Source organism: Capsicum annuum, chromosome 11 (assembly GCF_002878395.1).
Source record: "Capsicum annuum cultivar UCD-10X-F1 chromosome 11, UCD10Xv1.1, whole genome shotgun sequence".
Taxonomy (NCBI): Eukaryota; Viridiplantae; Streptophyta; class Magnoliopsida; order Solanales; family Solanaceae; genus Capsicum; species Capsicum annuum.
The window spans coordinates 20,917,743-20,928,483 of NC_061121.1; the positions used below are offsets into that span (position 1 = coordinate 20,917,743).

Consider the following 10,741-nt stretch of genomic DNA (forward strand, 5'->3'; position numbering starts at 1 on the left):
GGCGGTCTTAGCGCTGCATTGATGAAGGAAGGAAAATCGGTATGGGTGATGAATGTGGTTTCTCTTGGGATGCGTAATACACTTCCTCAAAAATATGAACTATTTCGAGCGAAACTTGATGCTGCTGAACAAAGACTTACAAGGTACTTTCCTTACTATTTTAACGGGATGACTACCGTAGATACATCTGACTTTCTTTTCTTAGAAACTGAAATTGATGTGAAACTGAAGATGTAACTCTCTAAAGAGAAAAGTTTGGGTGCTACTTTTCATATAATAGATGAATGTGTAGGCAGTCGACATCAATCCTACTCCCCGATTAGAGAAATGCTACTTAGTCACAGACAATATTAAGAAGGTGGACTTACATCTATTTCTAATTGCTTATAATCACTGAATGAAAATTTTGAGCTATAATCCCTTTGCAAAGTTTTGTTAACATTGTTGGACAGTTGTTCGCATCAGATCAGTAGATTCCTCATCTGTGCTCTTATAACTCTCTTGTGAATCAAAACGTCCTCTTGAATAAGTTTTGAAGTTGATCCCATTATCCAAAACAATATTTTTACCTTTTTCCCCATTAGTCTATTATTTCAAAACATTTATAGGAGTTACATAATATGCTTAATTAATTGTCCATGATCGTTTCTTTCAGCTGATGCTAACCTCACCTCCTCACTCAGGAATTGGTAACTTTAAGTTCCTATCCCCTACCAAAGTCATCTACAAGATGATGAAAAGGTAAATTATTCTATTTTTGATAGAGAAGTGGATAATATTCATCATTGATTGTAATTGAACCTTAGCAGAAAAATTTAAAAGAAGAGTCGCATCGAATTATTATCATTCTATAATAACTTTTCCAGTATACTCAATTCTTTAACTATTTCTCACAGTGCTCCTATTGTGATGCGGGCATGTGACGAACCACAGAAAGCTGGATTGGCTGACATAGTGACGCTCCAAAGGCTCGACACTCCGAGTTCTTCCTATTGACATTCTGTTTCAGTGAGTAGTGATATCTTTGGTTCTATTCTTCCAATCAAGTGTTTCTTGAATAAAAAGCCTGTTTAACATGTCTGAAACACAAACATACATACATATCATAAGAAAATATCCAAAATAGTCTCTTATGTAGGCGGTGATGATCTTTCAATATGGGGCTCTATCTTGGTGGGGCAATGACCAAATAGGCTGGACTTTCTTTGCCTGAGCATAAATACTGATATGAGCCTCAGTTGCCTCTGAGATTTTCCTCTATGTATCGCTATGGAGGAAATTATTGCAGTGAATAGATGAAGCATAAGGTGAAAGAAAAAATTGCAAGCAAAGCTTATTTGATCTGTGCCTTCTTTTGTACACATGATAGAAACTATTCAACAATGCCGAATATATTAGTTTCATAAGACACTGATTTTTTTTTTTTTAATTTCAATATCAACATTTGTGTTTACTATTACCATTGTAATTGAAAAGTGGAACGCAAAAAAATAAGAGGGAAATGCTACAGTAAATTTTTGTTCAGTTACTCATACGGCAAAATCATAAATGTTGTTTGACATACGATCAGCCTTCAACTCTTGCAGGTAGCAGTGGGGTTTGTATGATGAGTCGCACATGGAGGGATGAACAGCATCCGTCCTTTCTCAATTTCATCTCTTGCTTTCTCAATGAAAACTCCTTTCGTTCAAATATTGTGCCAACTGCACCGGTAAAAGTACTCTTTTCAGCTGTCTTGGTCTTTATGTAAGTTCTTTCTTTTGCTAATGGAAGTAATAACATTTCTGATTCATAGGATTTCATCTCTAACTGTGGTGGCTTGTCGGTTGCTTTCACGTTTGTGACCAATTGGGGTGGCATCGATACAACATCTTTCTTTAGAAAGTAAACATGCCGTATATCTCTCAAACTTCAGTTTCACTTCATCTAACATTGATAAGATTGTGAATTGATGTAGAGTTCTGAAATTAAAGGAACAGTTTCCAAACTTCTATGTTGTTATCACCCTTCCTATAAAGGAACAAAACGATTCTTTGATATATTCCTATATCAAGTGACACAATTTTAACTTCCCCTTCAACTGTATTCTATATGTCAAATTGATCCTTATTTGGCACCCAAGGGTGTGGCCTAGTGGTTCAATGAAGTTGGGATGAGCACCATGAGGTCTCAGGTTCAATTCCCAGCATAGACAAACACTAGGTGTTTTCTTCCCATCTGGTATAGCCTTGGTGGACAGAGTTACCTGGTACCTGTTGCTGGTGGGGGAGGTGGCAGGTATCCCGTGGATTTAGTCGAGGTGCGCGCAAGCTGGCCCGGACGCCACGGTTATCAAAAAAAAAAACAAAAAAAAATTGATCCTTATTTGAAGAGCTTGGATAATCTCTTCATCTTTTTGAAGGTACTGAATGCAACTTGGAAGGCCAACTTTTGTTCCTGTGCGAGACTTAGAGATGGGTTTCGAAAAAATCGTGAAGATACCACATGCTCGTGGGGGTAAGATGTCAAATCTCTCAAGCTAAACAAAAGAAAGTCAAAAATACATATACTTTACCTCCAAAATATCTGTTGTAGCGTGCAAACGCCAGGATGCATTGGAAAAAATAAAAGCTGAGGTAGATGGTTGAACAGCTTCCTCGATCTTTAGTGACTAACCTGATGTTTTGTTTTTTGTGAACTTGAGACATTTTGTCTTGCAGTTGTAAGAAAAAATCAGTACATGCGATGGAGATTTACCTACAGGTGGTTACATCAATACCTGGGGTTGACAACCATGACGCATATGTGGTATTTCCTATTTATGTTACATCACATTTGTTGTACCGTGGTAGATATTACCCTTTCTTGTTCAGAGCATGTGCTTTAAAGAATGGTAGAACTGCCCATTATCAAATGCATACATTTATATCTTGAAATAGTTGTAGCCACTCCTCTTTTCTTTGATCTGTTTCAGCTTAATCAAACTATTGGTTCAATTGAAGCAATAGCTAAGTCATCAAAGTAGTACATTCTGGAGACTACTGACCTTTCACCCACAAACAATCACATGGTTTTTCCGGGATCCAAAGTTTTATCTTGCTCCTAAAATTGGTTGTGTTATAACTCTAGAGCATTCAGAGCCATGCACTCTGTGGAAGTGACTTTAAATCTCAAGAAGTTACAAGTGGAAGTCGAGTGAACTTAAATCCCCTGGAAATGCTGCTGAAGTCCAGTGGTAGTGCTTCTGTATCTGTTGTCGTAACATGATTAGAGGACTCAAAAAGAAATCGTAAGGATCTTTAAATTTTACTTCTCTTGCTTAAGGAAATATGACGGTTTATTTGTGTTAAGTCGATCTAAGTTTACTGAAGTCCTTTTAAGGAAGATCAGAATCGCATCTACGTTGATGTTTAAGTTCTTCAGTGCTGCTTGTTTCAATTTCTGGTCCTTCATATGGCTAAATCTCACTAAGAACTTTCCTTTCATGGACAATTTATCAGAATTGTACTGAAATTACAAACGAGGTTTTTCTATTGAGATCTGCTTTTTTGCAGTCTATGAAGAAATAGCTGATATGAAATACAATCTGCTTTTAGTATTGCCTCTCAATGTTTGTGTTGCCTATCATGACTAGAGATGTTACCATTATTATATTGATCAGACTCCTATTTTTTATTCGAATTATCTATACTTATATCCATATGATATCCCTGCTCTGAGTTTGCAGTGGGACTTTGATTGCTATAGTTGCATAATCAGATATTTATGCTCTTTCAGTGTCAAATTTTTATTACTTCTAATCTTCAAACTTGAGCAGGTACGCTGGCTAAGAATATAACAAAGGATAAAGAGTGTTGAGCTTGGGATACTATCGGATGCACAAGTTTTGTATTTCCATTATTTCTCTTTTGATTTTTCTTGCAAACCTCCTCTTGAGTGAAGTTTGAAGTTAATCCCACTATATGATTGATTAACAGAAATACTAATTACTTCGTTTGATACTAATCTTTACAAAGATTATTTTCAAGTGGCCAAACTAAATGCTTACAGGCTAGAAATGTGTTGGACCTAGATTGCTTTAGTCTTTTTCATTTTCCTAACTTTTTAAGTGCGGTATCACAAATTTTGATTACAATTCTCAGGTGATGACATTTTTGTAAATCTTGTGAGATGCACACGTTCTACATTTCATATCATATTGTGTGAGATTTTTTATGTAATATACATGTGTCTACTTGCTCAATTTATGATAACTTAAAGGCCTACTTGTGGAAATTCTAAATTTGAAGGATTTATATGTCAGTTGTGATCAAGTTAAAGAGCACAATTATGTATTATGCCTTTTCCTTTTGGTCCACACCGAATTTTTATATGAGCAGTGTGAAAACGTGTGTATGATTTAGGGTGTGCATCGGTTGGTTCGATTTGGTTTTATGTGTTATTGGTTCAGTTTATTGGTTTTTGGTTTTTAAATATGTAAAATCAATAACCAACCAATAAGATATTTTCTTATCGGTTTTGATTTATCGGTTTTTGGTCCTTAACGGTTTGATTTTCGGTTTAACTAATAAGAAAATACTTATAAAATAGAAATAGTAAGAACTAACATAAAAAAATAAAATTTTAATTATCGCTAAAATCCTACGCAATGCATTTTAGTTTACAAGAATTTTCAAATTTGAATTGAATGTTAGTTAGAAAAAAAATTAAATCTTAATTGTTGGAAAATATAAATGCTTCAAGTTTTTCAATACGATAATAATCGAGCTCTATATTGTGCCTTTGTTACCCTAAATAGGTTAATATTTTGTAAATCACTGAATTATGAATAAGTAGTGCATATAATATATATACATACACACATATACATATAGAGAGAGAGAGAAAAGGGCAATCCGGTGCACTAAAGCTACCGCTATGTGCGGTGTCCGGGAAAGGGTTCCACCACAAGGTGTATCGTACACAGTCTTACTTTGCATTTATAGAGGCTGTTTCCAAGGTTTGAACCGTGACCTCCTGGTCACATAGCAGCAACTTTATCAATTACTCCAAGGCTTTTCTTCAAGAGAGAGATTTATATATATAATATAAATAGGGATAAAATAATAATTTAGTGTATTCTTTGGGCTTATCAAGAAAATTTCGTGTCTCAATTCAAAAGCCCCACAACCAACACATCAATCACACCAACACAATCCATCACAAACCATCAACAAGGCACCAACACCACCAATATCAAAACGAAATCCATCTCCAAAAATAAAAGGAAGTCAATTGCTCCACAAATTCAAAATAATGAAAGAATACTCAAAACTCTAAAGACATGACTATGGATCAAACTAAGAGTTTTCAAGAAAAAGAAACATAACGAATAAATAAACTATAGCCCACACGAACAAATGCGGGGCTCACCAGGAATATGCTACTGAATCCTCTAGCCAACGAGATCCTCACCGTCACCTACATTCTCTGAAAAATAATAGCGAGGAGTGAGACGCTAGCTCAGTGAGTAATAACACTTAACCATAACCGTTTTAATGGGGACAAGTTAGAAAATATTATGAAATAAATTCTCTTTCAGAAAATAGTAACAATAAACAGTATCATTGTTTCATGTAAGAGAAGTAAACCAATGGTTCAGTAATAAACTCATAAAGCATCGTATCATATCAAATATTACATATTTGGGAGGTTTCCAAGAATGAATCATGTAATCAGTGTGACATTCTTCTTTGTTAAGAGTAACCCATAACAGTGGATCCCTCATAAAGGAGTCCCATATCATATCAGTAACAGTATTCTAGTTCTACCTTCCCACTAGCGAGGGCTATAACATTCATTAGTAAATATAAGGTGTACCAGGTCTAACGATCTCGCCGTTAGCTATGGGATTCAATCAAGGTCTACTCCCATTCATAAATTCTTCGGAAACAATAGGATATTCGTATGAAAACATCTTTCAGAATAGAACATAACTTTAAAATTCATATCAATAATAATACATGTGAACTTGAATAAAACATATATCAAAAATACTTAATCTCAGGTGAGTAAAGAATATTCATTGTAATAATATCATATATCAAATAACCATTTCAATATCATATCAAGTAAAAGACTTGCCCCACATGCAATTCCAAAGCATTTCGTTACTCATTATTTCATCAAAATCAAGAATAAAATATGCAAGTTAACAAAAACAGATTATGATAAGATTACTATTCACAGTACAATTTTTGGAATACCAACTTGTCACCTCGAACAATTGATAGGACTACCTTCGATCGAATCTAAAATCATATCATATCAAATCTCAAGTTAATTCTCTTATTTAGGGTAATTCCATGATAAAATTAGACTACTCAACCCTTAGGTTTCCATGGTAACCTTCATTTTCTCAAATTTCATGTCCAAAATCACACCTTAAAATGCTTAAACCCATCTTTGATAATTAAATTTTACTATCCAAAATAAATTACCAAAGCTAAAAATCACGATAAAGATATAACAACGAATTTACCTTAAACCTGAAAGAATTTTCCAATCAACATTAAACCTTTCTTTTCTTTTAACTGAAGGAACAATTGATTTTTTTTCCTTTTCAGCGTGATTGGCAGATTAGTTACTGCCTTAGTTGCTCCTAACCTTTGCCTTCTTAATCCTTTGATGACAAAAGCCTTTTTTGTCAATATATAATATATTATTTTTCCCAATTCAATTTGAATTGTATATGGGCCACTGCCCTAACTCTTCTAAATTCTTTTCCTTTTTTTATTAATATGGGCTTTTGCCCATATTTCTTATAGAATATTTTTTCCAATTATAATTACTCACTAATTATAATTTGGGGTGTTACATATTTATTGATGTCAAAAGAATTATCAAGAAAATAATTTTAGTTGCATGTTTGAATCTGTGATGAAAATTTTTGCGAATATTCATGAAAAATTTCATTATTTCAAGCTACTAAATTTGCTCTTTATGAATACTCGGCCAGAGTAAAATAGAGATTATAAAGGAGAAGTAAATGCGGAAGAAGAGATGAGATAGTCGATAAGACTAAATTTGATATTAACTTTATATTATGTTTGGTTAATAATATAAATTTATCATAAATTCATAAGATATCCCACCTTACTCCCCCTACCAAATGACCCCTAAAAGTATCCACTAGGAAATAAATATTTTCTCAATTTCGATTTAACATTTTAACTAGATAAAGCATGGAGTGTAAAATGAGATTTATGATCTTAAATTAAAAATTATGTAAGACATTAAATATCCTTTAAATTTTAAGATTAATACACAATTAATCTCTTCTAATAAGTGTTTCAATTACACACTTTCAGTTTAATTTAATAATTTTTTTGTATGTGTTCTCATCATCCATTAGGTTATTAAGCTAACCGCATAAATGTCATCTTCTTTAATTATATGCATTTGCCTCAATAAGTCTTAAAATTCATAACATTTCAATTTGAGGTTGATATTATATGTTTTATAAAATATAATCTTTTGTTATAAAATATACTATAGAAAAAATAACAAATATTTCATAATTGCTAAAATAGAGAAATAAAGAATAATTATACTTTAATATAAGAATTTTTTTTTAAAAAATCTAATAAGGAACAAAAATATATTTGTAAAAAAATATTATATATAATTCAATTATATTGATCTAAATGAAAATGATCATTAGATAATAAATAAGGACAAATACAATAATGTGTAGGAAAAGTAATAAACACACGTACCTATTCTATTGCATAAATTTTTTTGTGAGGACTATCAGTCTTATCCTATTACACCTTATATAGAAGTATAATATTAAAATTTTAAACTAAAAATTGTGTAAGGTATTGAGTATCCTTTAAATTTTAAAATTAATACATAATTAAACCCTTCTAATAAGTGTTTTAGTTACACACTTTCAGTTTAATTTAATAATTTTTTATGTATGTTCTCATCATCCATTAGGTAGTTAAACTAACCACATAAAACATGTTATCTTCTTTAATGATACGCATTTACCTCAATAAGTCTTAAAATCCATAAAATTTCAATTCAAGGTTGATATGTATAATTAAGGAGATAAAATATTTTATATGATTAACTTAACTATCTAATATATGAATGAAAAAATGTGTAAATATTTTTTTTTTTTTTCAAAATTCAAATCAAAAGTGTCAGATTGAATTACTTTATTAGAAGTTAAGATTGAGCGTATATTTTATAATGTTAAATATGTCATGCAAAATTTGAAAGAAATAAAAGATATGCAAAAATAAAATAGTCATTCTTTTGGGAAAAAAAAAATAGTTGAATGGAATGAGGGGAATAATTTTAAATAGAAATTATATATAATTTGAAATTCGTTTCATTTAAATATTAGGGTTTAATTTATACTTCAAATTTATCATACAATTTTTTTTTTATTTAATGCTTTTGTTTTTGATTTTGAATTAAGTGAATTATTTATTGATGTCAAAAAAATTATCAAATAAATAATTTTAATTCGATTCCATGTTTACACCTCAAAAAACTAAAGTTATTTTAAAATTCTTTATATTAGAGCTATGCTAAGCACCTCATACTTATATCTAGTTTCAATAGAGGCAGCGTACAACTCCTACCCATCAACGACAACGGCAAACCCGACTCATCAATAACACAGTAACATCATCGAACAACAACCCAGCCGACAACGTTATCAACAACTACAGCAACCCATATCAGCAACAGCAACCAACGCGACAATAACAATAGTAAAGCAACGAACAAGTCAACAACAACAGCTCATACCCAACGGGTTAATCCGGATTTTGCTCAAAGCTGTTCGGTCAGACTTGATTTCGTACGTACGTGGATCATGGATGGTCATGATTAATTTGTGTTTGAATTTCAAATTTTTCGTCCTCAATTTCTTATTTGTTTTTCCCCAAAAATCATTTCGAAAATCCCCTATAAATACCCATTGAGGGATAGAGGGAGGGGGAGGAACGGGGATTTTGGGGAAAAACTTAAAGGTTCGGGAGGCGCATGCTTCTAACCTCACGCAACCAAAATTTTTGAAGAGTTCGAAAACTCAATTTCGACGAAAAGTTGAACTCCGACAAGTTGGAATCATAATCTCGGGATGAAACAAAAATAATCTCCTGTGGTGGAAGTTTCATCGTGCTAAGCTCGTTGTCCCATGTTCGTTGCCCCACAAAAGGTACGAACTTTACCCTTTCTACATCATTTTTCATCAAAATTAGTATTTGTTAAATGAATTGGTGTCGCTACTTCAATTCCTTGTTAGACGTAATGAGCTACGCATATGTGCATTTGATATCGTTCTGTCCAAAATATGTGCATTTAATGTCGTTTCGATAAGTTGAGCCCAATGTTTTGACGGGATGTTGAAAACCGTAACTTTTGATGGTTTTGTATGATTGTTGCTGTTGATGTTTCACACTTGAATAATACAAGCGTTTAACAATTTGAAACAATTAAAGATAGGATTTTTTTTTTTTTTCTCTATTTTGTGCAAGGATAAAGTCTACAATTTGGATTTGGCAGGAAAATATGTGAAGTCTGTTACTTGTCTTTTAAGCCTTAGTGGAAGCTTTGACTGAAGTGTTATCCATGAGTTCTAACTAATCTTCAAACCTTTTTCTTTTCACTTTTGTTAGAGTAGCTTCGAGGTAACAATCGTTTAGAAATGGTTGAGTCATCATTTGTGACTGTATCTCGCTTGAATTTTCAAGTTTGCTACGTAATCCAACTGATATGGTAATTTATATATTTCTGTGTATGTATATTCTGTTGCTATGATCGGTCTTTTTAAAACGCACGAGTTCAGCATTTGAGGTCCCTTGGCATGGTCTTATTTGTGTTCTCTCTCGTCTGAATAGATTAATTGCCTTGTTTCATTTTTTTTCTCTCCTTCTCTATCTCGGTTCAAAATCGTGAGTTTAGGGAGAGTATGGGTTTCCCAAAATTACACACTTTAGGAAGAAGTTGGAAAATTGAAATTCAATTCTTGTTCATCATTTTAAACTAGCTGCAGTCTTCTTGAAGGTCTTTTGTTTCCAATTAATGAGTGTTGATATGTTGCACGGGTGATTGTGCCTTGGAAGGTGAATTATATATTCCTTTGTTCACGTGTGTTAGTATCTGTGAATAACTATGTTATGTTGAAATTGTTTACGTAATATCAAATATTTTCTTTTTAAATTAGCTAATCCTTTTATTTACTTTCTATGCATGAACTCTTTCATAGAGTCTATCGGACTCCCGTCTCTCGCATTCCGTGGGGTTAACACCAACCTCCATCGAGTCAAGATTCCTTAAAGTCTAAAAATGGACTGATTTGCCCGAGACAACACTGTTACACAAGCTGGTATACACTGATCTGTGGTGATATACATTGCATATACATCAAAAGCAGCAGTTGCACGCTATCATACGGTGTATAATAAAAGGTGGAGAGGGAATATGCAATTTCTACACTGATATACAGTGTATACGTGGTGATGTACAGGAAAATGCAGAAAAATCGGACTGATATACACATAGTATACACGGCAGAAAGAAGACCCAAAGTCCATAATTCAAAGCCCCAAAACTGAACAGCTTTATTGATGGGCTAATTAAGGGCCCAATTTAAATATTTGTATTCAAAAAATTACACAAATACACATATGTTTTCAATATTACAAAAAATTCCAACTCCCTAAATATATTACAAAAATACTACATATAAATAGAATGCTAT

General features: G+C 32.7%; 1 protein-coding gene and 2 long non-coding RNA genes across 28 annotated transcripts; 2 read left to right on the plus strand and 1 right to left on the minus strand.

Annotated features, from left to right (window-relative positions):
• The first annotated feature begins 6 nt into the window (after window positions 1-6).
• On the plus strand, window positions 7-3,980 carry LOC107848319 (protein PARTING DANCERS homolog). 26 transcript variants are annotated; one of them, XR_007047249.1, is made up of 7 exons: window positions 7-143; window positions 656-741; window positions 897-1,008; window positions 1,587-1,711; window positions 1,796-1,884; window positions 2,402-2,496; window positions 2,575-3,588. XR_007047249.1 is itself a non-coding variant. In XM_047399622.1 (3 exons), exons 1-3 carry the CDS (start codon window positions 2,409-2,411, stop codon window positions 3,244-3,246), a joined length of 330 nt encoding a protein of 109 aa, XP_047255578.1. In that variant the 5' UTR covers window positions 2,355-2,408; the 3' UTR covers window positions 3,247-3,588. The 26 variants fall into 26 exon arrangements, 1 of the variants encoding a protein (XP_047255578.1); XR_007047256.1 differs by having other exon boundaries at window positions 2,684-3,588; XR_007047255.1 differs by having other exon boundaries at window positions 2,700-3,588.
• Window positions 3,981-5,275: 1,295 nt separating this feature from the next.
• On the minus strand, window positions 5,276-6,713 carry LOC124888659. The gene is made up of 2 exons (XR_007047262.1): window positions 6,500-6,713; window positions 5,276-5,448 (listed from the first exon to the last, which is right to left on the minus strand). It is a non-coding gene; the product is annotated as an uncharacterized LOC124888659 (long non-coding RNA).
• A 1,822-nt stretch (window positions 6,714-8,535) lies between these two features.
• Window positions 8,536-10,741, plus strand: LOC124888660. Its single transcript, XR_007047263.1, has 2 exons — window positions 8,536-9,196; window positions 10,247-10,741. It is a non-coding gene; the product is annotated as an uncharacterized LOC124888660 (long non-coding RNA).

What these genes read in the sequence shown, in the direction of transcription:
- LOC107848319 (XM_047399622.1), top strand. Translation starts at nt 2,409, where the DNA reads ATGCAACTTGGAAGGCCAACTTTTGTTCCTGTGCGAGACTTAGAGATG. An exon ending in GATACCACATGCTCGTGGGG is followed by an intron (nt 2,497 to 2,683) that starts GTAAGATGTCAA and finishes TGTGAACTTGAG; the next exon opens with ACATTTTGTCTTGCAGTTGT. An exon ending in ACAACCATGACGCATATGTG is followed by an intron (nt 2,788 to 3,108) that starts GTATTTCCTATT and finishes TTATAACTCTAG; the next exon opens with AGCATTCAGAGCCATGCACT.